The following is a 17,404-nucleotide window of genomic DNA, read 5'->3' as shown; positions in this document are numbered from 1 at the left end:
AAATATCTCTAATGGCTATTTTAACTTTTTTCAGAACTCTCGAAAATTAGTCCAGATTTGAATCTGAGATTTATCGCAATTATAATTTAGAAAAACTAGTAAAACAAAAATAAAGGATTAAATACAAAGTATACAACATCTAAATAAGTAAATATTAATTTGATTAATTTTTATAAAAAAATAATGATAAGATACAATAAAAATAGTATTAAGTAAAATAATCAAAGAGCCCATAAAAAAATAAGCATGTGAGCTCACACAAAAAGACAGCTAAATTGCATAGAGAGAGGGTTGCTTGAAATTTGCAATCAATCAATAGAGAGAGCTTTTTAGATCCGACCCGACCCGACGATGACGATCGTTAAACCGTCGTTGTTCCCCGGCGGCGGATCTTCGCCGTTATGTTCACTCAAAAGCTCACTCCTCACCGTCGCTATTCTCACTTTCGTCTCCCTCTTCTACCTCTCCCACAATTCCTTGCGCACTTCGCCGCCGTCTCCGGTCGTGGTAACGCCGATTCATGTTCCTCAAACCTTCGCGAAGGAAGACAAGACCGATAACAACGACGACGACGGCACAGCACCGACGACGGGAGAAGATAATTATTCCGATGTTTATCACTCGCCGGAGTCTTTCCGATTGAATTACGCCGAGATGGAGAAGAGATTCAAGGTTTATATTTATCCCGACGGAGATCCGAACACGTTCTATCAGACGCCGAGGAAAGTGACCGGTAAATATGCTAGTGAGGGTTACTTCTTCCAGAACATTAGAGAGAGTCGATTTCGAACCCTAGATCCAGAAGAGGCTGATCTCTTCTTCATTCCAGTCTCTTGTCACAAGATGCGAGGCAAAGTAAGAGTTTCGTGAAATTAGGATTTAGAAAGATGAAATTTGGGAATTAGCTCTGATTTTGGTGTTTTTTTTTTTTTTTTTTTTTTTTGTTGTTGCAGGGAACGTCATATGAAAACATGACTGTGATTGTTCAAGATTATGTTGATGGATTGATAGCTAAGTATCCTTATTGGAATAGAACCTTAGGAGCTGATCACTTCTTTGTCACCTGTCACGATGTTGGCGTTAGAGCATTCGAAGGATCTCCGCTTCTGATTAAGAATATAATTAGGGTTGTGTGCTCACCGAGCTACAATGTCGGTTTTATTCCTCACAAAGATGTTGCTTTGCCTCAAGTTCTTCAGCCTTTTGCACTCCCTGCCGGTGGCAATGATGTTGAGAATCGGTAAACTAAGCCTCCTTGTCCTTTTTTCTTGCCTGTGTTTGTTAGATAGATCCCATAATTAAGCATGAGTCCTCTGTATGAACTCTGTAAATGTTCAAAGTTTATAGCTTTGCTGTTTACTTCCCCTCGGATACAAATAATTTAGAATGGCTGGATCTTGTGATCGGCCAGAGGCTTTTCAAGGTTCTTAAACTAGTTAGATCGTGGAGTTGTATTGTTGGCTCGTTTTCTTGTCATTCTTTTTTTTTTGTCAATCTGGAGCTTGATTTTAACAGTTGCATTCTAAATGTTACTAATACTGTTAAACGGTGGTGTTACAGGACAACCCTTGGTTTTTGGGCTGGTCATCGGAATTCCAAGATACGGGTAATACTTGCCCGTGTGTGGGAAAACGACACAGAGCTTGATATTTCAAACAACAGAATTAACAGGGCGACAGGGCATTTAGTGTACCAGAAGAGATTCTACAGGACTAAATTCTGCATATGCCCTGGCGGTTCTCAAGTCAACAGCGCTCGCATAACTGACTCGATCCATTATGGATGTGTCCCTGGTACGTGTTCTTATATACTCTTTCTGCACTCATCAGAACACTAAACCTTTAAAGAACCTGAAATAATAATGCAACTTGTTATTCCTGTCGGCGTTTATCTTTGGACAGTCATATTATCAGACTACTACGACCTCCCTTTCAACGACATCCTGGATTGGCGAAAATTTGCGGTTGTACTCAGAGAGCGAGATGTCTATAACCTTAAGCAGATCCTGAAGAACATACCTCAGTCGGAATTTGTTTCGTTACATAACAATTTGGTGAAGGTAATATTCTCACCCTTTTCTTCAATTTTGTATACAAAGTGAGCTCATCAAGACAGAGTCTTGTTGTTGTGCAGGTGCAGAAGCATATTCAGTGGAACTCACCTCCTGTCAAATTCGACGCATTCCACATGATCATGTATGAACTATGGTTACGCCACCATGTCATCAAGTACTGATGGAAGACTTTATTTTATTTATTTTTTTCTTTTCTTCAATTGCGTAGTAGATACAGTCCCAAGCAAAGAAAGAGCTAGCATGTACACCTCTTGTAATTTTTAATATCATAGCTTATAACAGTAACACGGAACAACAACATATCATTCTTTGAGAAAAATTCATTATTTTTGTGTATTTGTACTCTCTGTTCCATCCTTGTGGGTTACTCAACAGTGGAGACTGGAGAGGCTACCACTATGACGTGACGTTGTTAGAGAAAAATGATTCTCACCCACAAACCTGCAACTCTTTTTTTTCCATGATAACCCTTTGCTTCTATATATTTTAAGAACATGTGCGTAAGCTATTGAAAAACTGATATTAATGCTGAGACATCTCTACTTAACAACATCTGCAACCAAAAATCTGAGCAAATTTTCTTGGCAATGAGTAATCAGCTTGCATCTCAGGGTCCATCTTCATGTCCTCGACTCTTGTCCACACGTATACTCCTCGCTCTTCCTTACTACCCGGTACAGTGTTGTCCAGTACGAAAGCGACTAGAAAGGTTACAACCATATTCAGAGATAGCACTGCGTTCATGGCAAAATCAAGCTGCAGTTTGCATAAGAAGAGAGTTAGTCGTCCATTGTCCAAGAAAATGCTAATCAAGACAATGAAAGGAATGTGGCTTACTTGCTCGATACCCGTTTGGAATGGTCCACTTGACGCGGCTCCAAAAGGCAGGTAATAGCTTGGTAGTATTAGACTGGATAGCGGCTGATACTGCTGGAAGTAAGCAGGGATGGATAACCCAAGAAACAGTGAGACCCCAACTATTGTTATGTTCCTAAAGCTTGCTGTTTGTGTATACCGTAGATTCGATAGACCTAGAGCCACTGTAAGTGCCCATATAAAGCATAATACTGAAGCAGCCAAAGCCTGTGGTATTGAAGCAAGAATCGCGCCTATTTTTCCTGTCAAATTTAAAGATATTCACAAAATGGAGCAAGTGGTATGACAAAGATTTTACACTTTCGATCATTCATTGGATGATGCTTACCTAAAAATGACAATACTATCAAGAACATAGCTCCGATCATCAAAGCTCTTCGGCTAGCCACCTTGGTGATGTTGATCGTATGAATATTTTCAGTTAAAGTGGTTGATCCTGTTCCTGAACCCCAGATCCCAGCCAATAAACTGCAAAAACCTTCTAATGCAATACCTCTACTGACAATTCCCCGTGTTGGACGCTTAGCATTCACTAACATAGACGCAGAATGATATGTTCCAACCTACACAAGTGAACCATCTCCAACAATTTAGCAGCAAGATCACACCTTTAGAGGAAAAAAAACCGGAATGGCAACAAGGAAAGAGTACCTACCGAATCCACTGATGCAACCAAAGACACAAAGATCATAATGATAGAAGTTCTCATGTGAAAATTTGGGAATCCCCATTGAAATGGATAAGGGATTCTGAGCCAAGAAGCAGTTCTCCAAGCATTTGAAGCATCTGTTCTGCAATGCTTCATAGTATATGCATGCTTCTTACACTCATTTATCAATATGTTAGAGCTCGGTATGTCAGCGTTGCAGCCTCTGTAGTCATAAGCCCCACCAACCGTTAAAAAGAATGCATATGTCCATACGATCAGAGCACTCAGTGGCACCTAGTAGCAAAAGCAACGGCCTGATTCCTCTGAAAAAGGTTTGAAACTTGACTTTTAAAAATGATATTTTACATACCGCGTAAATTCGGAATAAGCGATGCCCGAAGAGTGAAACTCCACGGAGATACTGAAACGTAGTTAGATTAAAATCAGTCCTTTACTAAAGAGACTGATTGAGACATGCTTCTACTATTCAAGCTGAGGCAAAAAGTCTTACCAATGTGAAAATGAGAAGCAAAAGTATCAAGGGAACGCTGATCTCAACACAAGTGCCGGCTTGTGGAAATCCATAGCTAAAGAATGCTAATCCCACTGCAGCTACAGTTGGAGCTACTACGACAGGATTAATAAATCTGAAAAAATAAAGTTTTAAGAAGAAAATGTGATATCTTGTGAGGTCTATATAACTAAACCAAGAAACTGCGGTGTTTCTTGAGTTACCTAAGAAGAAGAGACATGAGACCACTGAATCCCAATATGCATTGGAATAATGAACCAACAATTATAGCCCCCTGTAGTTCTCTCATTGTGTCCCGAAATTTCTGCACGAAATTAAAGAAAAAAACACACCAGTTTCATCGCAAAAAGTTCCCAAGAACTCAAAACGCTCCTATCTGATTTATATTTTGTAAACTGACATGTTCGGTGAGGTTCCTAAACTCCTCAGAGTTAATGACAACTAAAACCGGGGCCAAGTAAACAAAGGAGCTTCCTTGAACCAACGGAAGCCGAGTACCGAAATAAGAGTGAAGTATAGTTGTAACTCCAGTAAGAAGCAGCATTGTTGAAATCACCGCGGCAGTATCTTTCTATCATCACAAAAACGTCAAATACTAATCAAGAACAAAACAAAGAAGCTTCTCAAGTATGTATCCATGGAAGAAGAAGAAGAAGCTTACATCGGAACCATCCATGGCTGGTACAATGACAAGAGGAATAAACACAAGTGATCCAACAAGTGAGAGATAGTGTTGCAGACCGTAGTAGATAAGTGGAACTGCATTTCAAATTCAAGAAAAAAAAAAGAATCTTCCTTTATTTGATTGACCAGAAAGCAACACAAAATGTAACCGTTAGAGAAGCTGAGATTGAAAACTAACCAAATCCAGGATTGTCTCTAAGACCAAACTTGATCAGAATGGGTTTAGGCCATTGTCCATCTTCTGATGATTCTCCACCGCCTGGATAATAAAACCCATTTTCCAAATCCTTATTGAGTTCCCCGCCTTCATTCTCTGTCTCCGACGTTGCCTCATTCCGGTTCAGTCTCCTCTCTTCTTCTTCCTCCTCTCTAGAACCGGGTGCAGATCCGGTTACGTGTTCGATTTCGGGTCTATTTCGTCCCAAAATCGGGTCGACTTCGGTTTTATGAGACGACCCAGGAGGGAGTGTTTGATTTTGATCTCTTCTACCTTTTTGCAAACCAAAAAAATCAGAGCTTTCACCAAACTTGGTAGTACTAGTACGAGTACTCGTGCTGGTTTCACCGGAGTAATCGGAGACAAAACCAGATTTTTTGGCCCACGATCTTAAGTCTCTCGGATTCAAATCCTTTCTAGGTAACTCTCTTCAAGAAAGCACCGAACTTTCTCTCGCCACCACTTCCTTTACCCTTGTTACCAGTATCCGGATCCAAACCCGACCCGGACTCCATTGTTTCGAAAAAAATACTCAAAGATTAAGAGAGACTAAGACGACAAAAAAAAAAAAAAAAAAAAAAAGAGATTAAGAGAGACTAGAAGAAGCTTGTGAAGTGAACTGAGCTTTTAAGTTCATTCTCCAACTTCTTCCTCTCCTTCTTCTTCTTCTCTTACTTCCTTTTTTTGCTAACTTTTTGGCTCTCAAGTGAGAAACAGAGAGCGTAACGTTACTTCTCTCTCTCTTTCTCACTCCTGTCAACATCACCGGTTTTGTCTCTCTCTACCTCTAATTAATATGACTAAAGTACCCTCATTATGTATGAAAATATCTTATTATATTCATGATTAAAAGCTCTAAGAAAAAAGCTTTGCTTTAAGACTAAGTATTAAACATTAGCAGCTTAATGATAATTTACTACTTTTGACGGTGGGTATGCTTTTATAACATGGACCCCCTTGCCTGAATCCTCTCAGTCCATATCGATATATACTTTTTGTCAATTATTATTGTTCTTACATCAATTGTCTTTGCTCTGTTTCTTTAAGGAAATCTTGATATCATGAATAGTTCCAAAGCAAAGCATAATAAAGTCTCTTACTGATTACTAAAAGAATCTGAACATTCAAATTTTAGAGAAACTCTTCCTGCTTCCCCAATTCCAATATATATTATTATACAGAGAATTACAATGGCTTGTCTTATATACAAAAAAAGATCAGTCATAATTAATATTACATACAATCTCCAATCACCTCTATCTCAGTCTTCAGGAGGTTATGATACAGGACAAGATAGATTACAAGAGTATATATACATCACTCTTTTTTTCTTTTTCTTTTTGTATTTACAAGACTTTTACATGAATTTCCCATCTCAATTCAATAAATCCCATTCACACCATCAAATTTGTTCGATCATCTTGATATGAACCCCTAGCACTGTCTGTTTCTTCCACCAATCCTTTCTTTCCAGGATATATGTAATTTGTTCTCCACCCTCTTTTTTCTTGGATTTTGATCTGTTTTCTGAATGTAACCAATCAATCTTAATATGATGAACCCTCAAGGCTAAAGCTGCTTCTTCTCCATAGCTTTTCCAATCTCACATCAATGTATGCAAATACCCATCATCTTAAATCTAAACCATAAAACTACTTGTGTTTTTTTTTTTTGTTCGTTCTCTCTTTTTCTTTTCCCTTTTTTCTCCTTTTTTTTGAGTTTTCAGGATTAACGTAGACACCACCAAAATGAGAGCGAATTAGAGAAACTAAAACTAGTACTAACTAAACTACAAGGGAAAGGGACCTGGTCAAAGGTTCTGCAGAGAAGAAAGCCATTGCTCCATGTAATTCTTCCCATCTGCACATTTTGATAAGCAGCAGAACATCAAACTGAATCAGAAAAGTTTGAAATAAAAATGTTGAAACATCAAACTTCAAAGACTGTGGATCATTCATGGCTTTTGGGGGATCAAACATCAACAGCAAGCAAGATCAAGCACCAAACATAAGCATTATCTAATCTATCAATCCTAGGAGAATAGTAGCGAAGGAAAAACCAAACAAAGAGCACAAATCAGGGGGGGTGATCAAACATACCAGGAGGCAAACCGCTGGGGAGATTCTTGACAGCACTGAGGAGCTGGTTATTAGTATTACTAGAGGCTTCGACAAGAGCTCTGTAACAAGGAACCAGCACTAAGAAGCCACCATCATCTGCTTCATCATCACTTTGGAAATCAGGTCCATGAGGCTCAGTCCATCCAACAGACCATTCAGGTCCATCACCAGCAAGAGCAACAGATTCAGAGCCAGACGAACCAAAGCTCTCAACTTCTTGAAGATCCTTTCTTTTATTATTATTAATATTAGCAGCTCGAGTTATCATCTTTGTAGAAGGAGGAGGAGGAGGAAACTTAAGAGCTTCAGGTTCTTTGTCTTTTCTACCTCCTCTTAATAACCACCATGGCCAACTACTAGGGATCGGTCTCTTCATCATTTCAAGAATCGGATTGTTTTCTCCACCATTTAAATCTGGTGAAACGATCCCAGAAACCAAACAATATTGAATACCTTTTTTCTGATTATTTATAAATCAACCTAATTCAGTTGTAAAAAATCAATTAAACAGTTTAAAGAATGAACAAACAAAAACCTCACAATTAGAATGAAATTTGAAAAAATGAAAAAAAGATGAAATTTTGTTAAATCTCTTAGCTAAAGATCTAAGCTTTCAGCACCATTGAAACCCCGGAGAAACAAAGAATGTTTCACCAGGATTTGGAAAGATTATGTATATGAAGAAGAAGAAGAACCCTAGAATTTGAAGATTTTTAAAAGCCCCCCAAAAAAAGAAAGTGTTAATCTTTTGATCAGAAAGCAGAGAAACCCTAAAATTATCTATCGTCTCCTTCCATGATCATCATCTCTCTTATCCCCCACCTTTCTTCTATCGTCTTCTTCTTCTTCAGTTTATATAAATCTCTTCAATCTTTTGGATTTAGTTTCGATCCAACGGCCACAAATTCTCTAACCCAATCATTATTAAACTACAACATTTTTAATATTTTATTAAAAATTACACTATTTTGATTGATTTGATAGTAGAAAGATTTGTTTTATTCAAAATTTAAAAGTAGAGAAGAAGAAGGAGACGAGTTCTTCTTATCTTACCGTTGATTTAATGACAACCGTACAAAAATTGATGATGAATGATGTCTGTCTTTCTTTTTATATTATCCAATCGTTTTTGCGTGTGTATGAGGCTTTAGTTACCGACACGTGGCGTACTCATCTCTGCCTTTTGCTTCTTCTTTCTAACTTTAAACTAAAACTCGTGGAGATTACGAGGATTAATAATCAATCTTATGAGTTAATTAGAGATAAGAAGAAGATGACTTTGTTTTGATGAACGTTCTAGAAATATATATTGCTGTAAAAAACTTTAATTGGTTTTGCCTTTGACCACACAATTTGATTTCGCTTTCGCTTCTTTCTAATAAATAACGTTGGAACTAATCTTATCAAAACTGGAATCTCTCTAGATTAGTTTCACTGGTCCAGGGGAATCTTCCATATTTCAATACAAAACAATTAAGATATTCATAATTCGTTGACAAAATGATATGCAGTAGTATAATTCATGGGCTGGGGATGATCTCATAATCAGTAAAAAATAAACGCGATTGTGTTAATTGTGTTCACGTACGTACGGGTCAACTTTGTAAAGGAAAATGAAATCCAAAATTGTCATCGTACGTTAACTGATTTGGTTTTTGTATAAAACGTTACACTATACTATATATATATATATATATAATATATACAAGAAAACAAAAAAAAATAGGTTTTGTTTGCTGTAAGGACATATTCTCTCAAATCTCTCTCAATACATAACGTTGACGTATGTATATAGGAATAAAATACATGTGCACGTAATCGTAGCGATCCTTGACAAGTTTTATCAATAATAACGTGGAAGTTGCAGTAAACATCATCTTTACTACTTGCTCACGAATTGTTTCACAATGACGTTGTTTATTTAGGTTAGCTTAGTAAGCAATGGGCCAAAGACAAAAGAAATTATAAATGGGTCAGGGGATTTATAAAAGCCCATAATATTGAACGGAAGTTAATTAACGGCGTTAAACTTCGAACTCGGTTTTTTTAAATTTAAAAAAGAGTTCTTCTCCCTTTTCTTCTCCAACGGCTCCTTGCCTCCTTCATTCCTTGGATCGTCTCTCAGTTCGTTTCTTCTCTTTTTTTTTTTTTTTTTTTTTGTCTCCTTCCCATTTTCTAGCAGATCGATCGATTCCTTGATGAAATCACTGTTTTGAAGATTCAAGTGTTTCCGAGATTCAGGTACTTTTTTATTTTTTGTTTAGATTTGTTTCCCTAATTTTGATTTTGAATGTCATCAATCAAATTAGGGTTTGATATATCCTTCTTCGGCAGTTAGAGAGATTAGCTGATATAACTCCTTCTTTAGGTTCTAAGATGTCGCGATTTTAGTCGCAGCGTTTTCGAGGATCTGACTATTTTTCTTGTTTTCCCTTTAGATCTGTAGATTTGACTGTTTGTTGTTTATTTGGTAAATTGTCTAGGTTTAAACTGTGTATTGTATAGTAAAGATGGAGAAGAAGGTTTGTGAAGAGCTTGATGAAGTGAAAGCCGCGAATGAGAAGCTTAGGATTGACTATAGAAACAAAACGGAGCTTCTTGACAATCTAAACAAAGTCCACAAGGAACAATTAGCTGAGATTCGAGAGGCGAGATTGGTTAACGAGAAGCAGTGTTTTGAAATCGAGGAGAAGACAAGACTTGTTTCTGAGTTGAAGCGAGCCAACGAGGATCTGCAACGTTGTTTGAGAGAGAAAGATTCTGTTCTCAAGCTTGTGAATGTTGCTAATGATAAGCTTAGAGCTAACGGGGAAGATAAGTGTCGGGAGTTCGAAGAGGAGAAACGGAGTATGATGTCTGCTCTGGATGAAGCTACTGAGAAGAACATTGATCTGGAACAGAGAAACAATGTCTACAGGGCTGAGGTTGAGGGGCTCAAAGGGCTTTTAGGTGCAGCCGAGAAGAAAAGGATTCAAGTTGAGAAAACTGTTGAAGCTATGAAAGAAACTAGAGGGAGAGATGATGTGGTGGTTAAAGTGGAAGAGGAGAAGACTCAAGTTGAAGAGAAGCTCAAGTGGAAGAAGGAGCAGTTCAAGCATCTTGAGGAAGCATATGAGAAGCTTCGAAATCTTTTCAGGGATAGCAAGAAAGAGTGGGAGGAAGATAAATCAACGCTTCTGGAAGAAATCTACTCTTTTCAGACCAGACTAGATTCAGTAACTAGAATCTCAGAGGATCTTCAGAAGAAGTTGCAGATGTGTAACTCTGCGCTGACACAAGAAGAGACCAGAAGAAAACATCTTGAAGTCCAAGTTTCAGAATTCAAAACCAGATACGAAGACGCTTTTGCAGAGTACCAAGACGCTAGAACACAACTTGATCATTTGGCTGGCAAAAGAGATGAGGAAGTTGCAGAGTTGAGACAATCCTTGAGCATCAATGAGACATATCTTAAGGAGATGAAGTATGAGAATCGAAAACTGGAACAAGAAAACCACGAGTTGCTTGGTTCATTGAAAGAACTCCAGGAAGCTACTATTCAGGGATCAGGAAGTTCTGCACTATCGAAACTGAAAAACAAGTTTCGGAACTTGGAAAACATTCATAAGACCTGCTCAGCTAACTTGAGAAGCAAAGAAGCTGAATGGAGTTCTCGACTGGAGAAGATGGCACAAGACATAAATGATTATCAGTTGCGGTTGCAAAGCAAGGAGGCCGCGCTGAAAGAAGTCGAGTTGGAACTTGAAAACTGTCACTCTTCTGCAGCTAAAATGAGACTACAGTACGAAGAGATCTCGGTTATGTATCTAGTACTAAGTAGAACAGTCTCCGAGGCTCAGTCAAGGTTTGCAAATGTTGAGGATGAACAAATCAAGGATGAGAAAAGAGAAGAAAAGAGCTATTCCCTATTGATGGAGCAGCTAGATCAAAAGAATGCTGCGCTGGCCAAGGCGCATCTAGAGATTGAAGAAGAACGGGAAAGGGTCGCATGCTTTCTGAAAAGAATAGACATGCTGGATCTTTTCGAAGATCAGAATGTTCAGATGGAAAAAGAGGTAGAAAGGTACAAAGAAATGGTTGAGGAATCCTCTAGATTCCAAACTCAGATGAAAGAAAAACTAAAAGAGGCTGAAAATGATTATGAAGAGAAACTTCTACAAGTCTGTGATGCACTGGACAACACAAACTCAGATCTCGTAGCAGAACGTGAGAAAGTGGTGGCTTTAACAAGGCAGATTGAGTCCTTTGGTTTTGTCAAAGAGAAGAATTTAGTGTTGGAAAAAGAAATTCAGAAGTATAAGGAGATGCTTGAGGAATCACACAAGTGTCGGGTGCTTTTAGAGGAGCAGATTTCGCAGCTTGAAAGTGATTCCAAGGAGAATATTAGAGAACTCTGCAGCAAGGTGGACATTGCCTATGCCAAGTTGGCAGAAGAGGTTGAGAAGACTGCCTCATTGGTTAGAAAAAGTGAGACCATTGATCTAAACGAAGAGCATAGGAAACAGGAGCTTGATAATTACAAGGAGAGGCTCGAGGAGTCTACCAAAAGTCAAGTTCTCTTGCAAGAGAAAGTCGTAGAGGTGGAGAACGACTCGAAACGGAAACTTGCTGACGTTTCTGAGGCCCTAGAAACAGCAAATTCTGAATTATCTGATAAAACCTCTGAAGTGTACCAGATTGAATTCCAATTGTGGATCTGGAAATCTATTGCTAAAAGGCTGAAAGCTGAACTAGAGCAAAACCAGAACCTGCGCAAAAGAGTAGAGGCTTCTCTTCTTGAACAGGTTGGAGTTGGAGAAGCCATAATGCAAGAGAGGAATGAGCTGATGCATAAGCTAAAGGCTATCAGCTCTGCAAGATCGTCTGATTCGGAGATAGAAACACTTATGAGGGATAAGGATGATATGTTGGAAAATCTACAGAGAGAGGTAGAGTTGTTGGAACAAGAATCACTTAGAAGGGAGCTTGAGGATGTCGTTATTGCGCATATAGTTACTGAAAGGGAACTGCAGAAAGAGAGAGAGATTTTTGCAGGTGCTTTACAACAGAAAGACCAGGACTTGCGGGAGGTGAAGCATATATTGGAGGGTTCATTCAAGTCTGTATCTTTGCTACTGGAGGAGGAGCAAAACGAGGTTAACATGCTCCACAAAGCATGGGAGAAACTCGCTGCTACGCAGATTCTTACCGCGGTAGAAACTGAATCAAAAAAGATGATGATCATAGAGCTTGAAGGGGAAATCTTTAGTCTCAGCCAGAAACTCAAAACATCAGGTGAATATGCTTCTTGTTTCGGACAAGAAGCAACAAAATTAGGAGCTGAACTGAAAACTAAGCAGAGAGAGTTGGAAGAAGTAACCACAAAAATGCAGGCAAAGCTAAAAACCTCAGAAGCGGAAAAGACAGAGCTATTAAAGGAAGTTGCGAGTTTGTCATCAGAAAAAGGAAATATTTTGAGTTTTATCAGCGAAGTAGAGGATGGAATGTTGAAGCTGTGTGATGGAGACACGAAGCTGATGAAAGCTTTGGAGAGAGTTACACAATGTTGTGATGAATTTGGTAAAGAGAACAACTATGGCGAAACTATTGGTTCTCCAAGATTGGCAATGAAGCATGACGATGCTGTAATTGAAGAAGACAGATCACCATTTAGACAGCTTAACCATTAGTTTGATTGATTCCACAGAAGAGATAGGGAGGATTTTTTTCTCTCTTAGAAAACTTTGTTTTTAGTGTTAATGTATCTTGAAGCTTTTTAACGAAACCCTTTACGCTGGACAGAGGTTTCACTCGTGTAATAAAACAAACGCGTTGCTTTTTTTGTTTGCTAATCCTAAATCATTCATAAATCCAAAACAACGTTAAATTAAAAACTTACTTTTCGATTCATGAAAACCCATCTTTCGTTTTCCTTTGCTAATCTCAATCATTATATTTGTTATCCCCTCTTGAGTTATTATATACTTAAAAGATTACTAGAGTTATTACAATATATTCTCGTGTTTATTTCTCATTAATCCCGCATTTATTAGTTATTATTACCCTTTTGGGCATCTTGTCCATATCTTTCTTCTTATAAAACATACAACAAAATTAACATTCCCTCCATTGTTCTACTACGTACGTCTCCTTCTCTCTGTGTCGCCATCCATGGTTTTACTTCACCATGTAAGCCTCTCTGTTACTTCCTTCTCCCATCATCAATCGAAAAATTATTCATCTTTTGTATGTTTTCTTCCTCCTCTGAATCAATCCTTTCCTGTGTTGTGTGTTTAATGCAGTTAGAGCAAGGGATGATGCCTCCGATTGCACGGTGTTACAAACCAACAGCGTATTCAACAACAATGGGAAGAAATGTTTTCTTCGCAGGTGCAGCCGCAGCCACAAGCAGCAAGCTGTTCTCCAGAGGTTTCTCAGCCACAACAAAGCCAAAATCGAAAACCGAATCAAAAGAAGCTGCTGCAAAGAAACATAGTGACGCAGAGAGAAGAAGACGGCTTAGAATTAACTGCCAATTTGCAACTCTCCGCACTATTCTTCCAAACTTGGTCAAAGTAAGTTTATAGCTCTGCATCCAATTACACACAAAAAAGACATATAAAGCCACAGAAATTAACACTTTTTATTATTATTATGTTTAATGAAACTAAACAGCAGGATAAAGCATCTGTGCTTGGAGAGACTGTCAGGTACTTCAATGAATTGAAAAAGATGGTTCAGGACATACCAACCACACCATCTTTAGAAGACAGCTTGAGACTGGGTCACTGTAATAACAACAGAGACTTGGCAAGAGTGGTGTTCAGTTGTAGCGACAGAGAAGGGCTAATGTCGGAGGTTGCAGAGTCGCTGAAGGCAGCCAAAACAAAGGCGGTGAGAGCTGAGGTGACAGTAGGTGGCAGAACCAAGTGTGCCTTGTTTGTTCAAGGTGTAAATGGGAATGAAGGATTGGTTAAGCTCAAGAAATCGTTGAAACCTGTAGTGAATGGTAAATCTTCATCAGAGGCTAAAAAACAACAACAATAAAGGATCGTTGTTGACGCAACAGCAATGAGTATTTTGTTTTTTATATACTTGTACATCTCTGTTTCGCCTAGTCCATTAGAGAAGGTAGATGTAAAAGGTATATAAAAGCCCCAAGTGTTATGGATACTTACAATGTCTATATATGAATCAAAGTGCTGAAACTTTTTTCTTGGGATTGCATCACATATCTGCAAAATAAACCATAATTATCTTCAAAGATGTGTGAATGATATATCAAAATATGAATCAGCCGAAGATTGTTGCCATCATTTTCTTACCCAATTGTTCCTTTTTGATATCAAGTCCCATGGTTGCTTCTAGTAGATAGCTTTCGTCTGGGAAACAAATAAGTTGAACCAACATATAACTCTTCAAACTTTTTCCACCTACTTCTCACCAAAATCTGATGAAAACCGTTTTTTTATTTTATAAATAGAGGTTTCCAGCACAAGTCTCTTCCTCACTTAAAACCAACAAGAACTAGTCAAAGCACACACAATACAGCAGTAGTAGTATTAGCACCATGGCTCCTCTCAAGAACTCCTTTGTAACATCTCTAGTCATTGCACTTGCATTCACAAGCTTCTTCACAGGCCTATCTGCTCATCGTCACCTTCTCCAGTCAACACCAGCGACTCAGCCTCCAGCTTTAACAGTCCCACCTCTGCCCAAAACCACTATGCCGCCGCTTCCTTCTCTACCAACTCCAGCACAACAAACCCTACCACAGCCACAACCAACTCTACCACAGCCCACCGGGTTGCCACCAATGCCGAGCACACAGATACCTTCATTGCCCAACCCAGTGCAGCCCACAATCCCAAACATTCCACAGGTCAGCTTCCCTATTATTCCCAGCAACATTCCCTTTAACTTTCCTTTCAACATTCCTTTCCTTACTCCACCACCTTCAAAGTAAAAAAAAAAAAGTGACAAGCTAGCTCTTTTAGCTGTCACAGATTTATTATCCTTGTCTCTTTGTGTGGGTTTGTATACACATATATATGTACTGTTTCTTATTCTTTTGATGTCGTGGTCCTCTGTATTGTTGCTTCCATGAGCCAGCTCCTTCTGCAATATACAGCTTTCTCCCTTGTGATAATTTATTTTTGGCTCGACCTCTGCTCTGCAACTCAAAAGACTGAAACTAGTAGGCTATATATAATATATAATATCATCATAAGTAAAATAATTTTGAAACAGCTCATACATATCGCACAAGGCACTCTCATTCTGTCGCTTAAAAAAAAGAAGAATCTGCTTCATCTTTCACAACATTCTGTAGAGATCATTATTATTACATAAAAAAGCTTCAACTTAACTACAATTTTTGTAAAAGACAAGGTCTCGTCTACAGTTTGATTTGATAGCATCCTCTAATTTATCAACCTGGTCAAATTCAACCTTGAAAGAAACCATGGCAGTACCATCTTTACCAGTATCATAGTCTTCCTTAATTTCCTCAGCCTGACACGATTGAAGCTAATGACACCATAGAAAGATCAATAAGCATAGATTGACGCACTCAAATCTCAAAAAGTTGAAATTCACAGAGAGAGAGAAAAAAAAAAAAAAAAAAAAAAAAGCTCACCTGATTGTAAAGAACACCTAAAAGATCAAATGTCACCTCGACTCCCATTTGAACCTGGCAGAGAAGAAACAAACAGGAAATGTCAACGATGAAACAAGACCAACAACAACAACAGAGGAGTATATTATTATTATTATTATTATACTTTGGACTTGACAAGGCAAGTAGGAGCAGCTTTCAAACAATCAGATGTAACACCACCATATGCTCTAACAAGACCTCCAGTTCCAAGTTTGATTCCCCCAAAATACCTAATGAGACAACAAACAAAGAGAGATTAAATTAATTAAATTTAGCTTCCAAGAAAAAAGATTTTGTCAGAGAAGGTCGTCAAGGCAACTACCTACCTAATGACAACAACCATAACTCTGTCTAAACCAGAAGACAAAATTGCAGATTGAATCGGTTTCCCTGCGGTGCCTGAAGGTTCACCATCATCGCTACATCGATGGTGTTGATCACCGATCTTATAAGCCCAGCAATTGTGAGAAGCGCGAGGATCACGGACCTGAGATAGGAACGATTGAGCGGATTGCTCGGTGGAGATAGGACCAGCGATGGCGATGAACTTGCTCTTCTTTATCTCTCTCTCCACTGTTACCATTTCATTTATGCTCGTGAATGTGAATGCTCCCACGGAACTCGAACCCATCCTCCCGGATGCTGAGGCAACTATCGCCGGGATTCGCCCTCGGAGAACGACGCCCCCCACGGTGGTTGCTGCTGCTACCGGTACGCCCACCCGCATCTGATTCTTGCCTTTTTTCTTTTTTCTTTTTCCTTCGTCGATCGGTCCCTCTTATAAAGGCCCAAGCCCAGGCCCAATACCCTTAGAACTGAATAAGTTATCGAAAAAACTATTTAACTTTTTCTTTCCAAGGATAACCAAATTATTTGTATTTATCTTTTCAAAAATCTTTTGTTTCCAAGGACTATATTAATTTATTTTTATAAAATATTGTGACAAAATTTTCCATTAATTCTAATAAAACAAGAAATTTAAATATAATAAAACTTCATTATTAATATTTTATTTGTCTGGGCGTCACAAATACAACTTTTAGACAGTACCTTTCAATATAACAAGTAATCAAGCAACCGATTACTTCACTGGTTTTTATTTATTACATAGCTAATATGGTTAATTGAACCAACTTTTTGAGGTTTTCATAATTAAGATTGGAGAGAACAGTATTGAGGAACTTTATTCGCGACAAATATGGCATCTGCAGTATTTTTTATCTGCACTACATTTTCCGTAAGGATAAACGTCCAAACGTGGACCCAAGCAAACTTTTTGGCACAATCTGTCTCCATTTGGTTTATCACATGTCCCAGGCGGCGGTCTCATTCGTGCTGTACCACACACGTTGGTGGTGGCGGCACCCCAGATTTTTTTGGATTCAAAGGAGGTATTGGTTCCACTGAAATAATTCATAGTAATCATTTCAAACGAAATTTTGTAAAATGCCAAATATGCAATTCTTTTTTTTTTTTTTTTCTTGTTAGAATATGCAATTCTTTTTTAACACAACACAAATATCATTATGTCTACCTGTTTGAAAGTTGAAACCAATATGGTGAAAACAATCACAAAAGTAATGAAATTAACAAATCTCACGTTTTTGGCCATTT

At 38.3% G+C, this 17,404-nt stretch overlaps 6 protein-coding genes and 1 pseudogene across 11 annotated transcripts; 4 read left to right on the top strand and 3 right to left on the bottom strand.

Moving 5' to 3' along the window:
• Nucleotides 1–204: 204 nt before the first annotated feature.
• On the top strand, nt 205–2,410 carry LOC104719930 (putative glycosyltransferase At5g03795). The gene is made up of 5 exons (XM_087468153.1): nt 205–855; nt 954–1,240; nt 1,561–1,793; nt 1,902–2,059; nt 2,134–2,410. The coding sequence occupies exons 1-5, from the start codon at nt 352–354 to the stop codon at nt 2,233–2,235; spliced, it is 1,284 nt and encodes a 427-aa protein (XP_087324279.1). The 5' UTR covers nt 205–351; the 3' UTR covers nt 2,236–2,410.
• On the bottom strand, nt 2,311–5,775 carry LOC104716316 (nucleobase-ascorbate transporter 11). Of its 2 annotated transcripts, XM_087468151.1 has the most exons (10): nt 4,994–5,775; nt 4,793–4,890; nt 4,532–4,702; nt 4,335–4,435; nt 4,111–4,246; nt 3,970–4,020; nt 3,606–3,893; nt 3,279–3,513; nt 2,912–3,192; nt 2,311–2,830 (listed from the first exon to the last, which is right to left on the bottom strand). In XM_087468151.1, exons 2-10 carry the CDS (start codon nt 4,805–4,807, stop codon nt 2,618–2,620), a joined length of 1,491 nt encoding a protein of 496 aa, XP_087324277.1. In that variant the 5' UTR covers nt 4,808–4,890; nt 4,994–5,775; the 3' UTR covers nt 2,311–2,617. The 2 variants fall into 2 exon arrangements, with proteins under 2 accessions (XP_087324277.1, XP_087324278.1); XM_087468152.1 differs by lacking the exon at nt 3,970–4,020 and having other exon boundaries at nt 3,606–3,922; nt 4,994–5,773.
• A 386-nt stretch (nt 5,776–6,161) lies between these two features.
• LOC104716314 (uncharacterized) lies at nt 6,162–8,235 on the bottom strand. The gene is made up of 2 exons (XM_010433699.3): nt 7,132–8,235; nt 6,162–6,892 (listed from the first exon to the last, which is right to left on the bottom strand). Exons 1-2 carry the CDS (start codon nt 7,529–7,531, stop codon nt 6,843–6,845), a joined length of 450 nt encoding a protein of 149 aa, XP_010432001.1. The 5' UTR covers nt 7,532–8,235; the 3' UTR covers nt 6,162–6,842.
• Nucleotides 8,236–9,229: 994 nt separating this feature from the next.
• On the top strand, nt 9,230–13,025 carry LOC104719929 (uncharacterized protein At4g38062-like). Its single transcript, XM_019230838.2, has 2 exons — nt 9,230–9,393; nt 9,636–13,025. The coding sequence occupies exon 2, from the start codon at nt 9,663–9,665 to the stop codon at nt 12,819–12,821; it is 3,159 nt and encodes a 1,052-aa protein (XP_019086383.2). The 5' UTR covers nt 9,230–9,393; nt 9,636–9,662; the 3' UTR covers nt 12,822–13,025.
• Nucleotides 13,026–13,154: 129 nt separating this feature from the next.
• LOC104716312 (uncharacterized) lies at nt 13,155–16,740 on the bottom strand. 4 transcript variants are annotated; one of them, XM_087468150.1, is made up of 9 exons: nt 16,117–16,740; nt 15,915–16,020; nt 15,770–15,823; nt 15,389–15,660; nt 15,189–15,304; nt 14,457–15,086; nt 14,310–14,366; nt 13,880–14,128; nt 13,155–13,720 (listed from the first exon to the last, which is right to left on the bottom strand). In XM_087468150.1, exons 1-4 carry the CDS (start codon nt 16,515–16,517, stop codon nt 15,496–15,498), a joined length of 726 nt encoding a protein of 241 aa, XP_087324276.1. In that variant the 5' UTR covers nt 16,518–16,740; the 3' UTR covers nt 13,155–13,720; nt 13,880–14,128; nt 14,310–14,366; nt 14,457–15,086; nt 15,189–15,304; nt 15,389–15,495. The 4 variants fall into 4 exon arrangements, with proteins under 4 accessions (XP_087324276.1, XP_087324274.1, XP_087324275.1 ...); XM_087468148.1 differs by having other exon boundaries at nt 15,189–15,660; XM_087468149.1 differs by having other exon boundaries at nt 14,457–15,304.
• On the top strand, nt 13,303–14,348 carry LOC109125099 (transcription factor bHLH131-like; annotated as a pseudogene). Its single transcript, XR_015567978.1, has 2 exons — nt 13,303–13,706; nt 13,807–14,348. The product of XR_015567978.1 is annotated as a transcription factor bHLH131-like (transcript).
• On the top strand, nt 14,702–15,280 carry LOC104716313 (uncharacterized). The gene has a single exon (XM_010433698.3). It carries the CDS (start codon nt 14,702–14,704, stop codon nt 15,095–15,097), a length of 396 nt encoding a protein of 131 aa, XP_010432000.1. The 3' UTR covers nt 15,098–15,280.
• Nucleotides 16,741–17,404: the final 664 nt, after the last annotated feature.

This window comes from Camelina sativa, chromosome 10 (genome assembly GCF_030686135.1).
Source record: "Camelina sativa cultivar CO46 ecotype springtype chromosome 10, ASM3068613v1".
NCBI classification, from domain to species: domain Eukaryota; kingdom Viridiplantae; phylum Streptophyta; class Magnoliopsida; order Brassicales; family Brassicaceae; genus Camelina; species Camelina sativa.
This window is presented reverse-complemented; position numbering and strand designations above follow the sequence as displayed.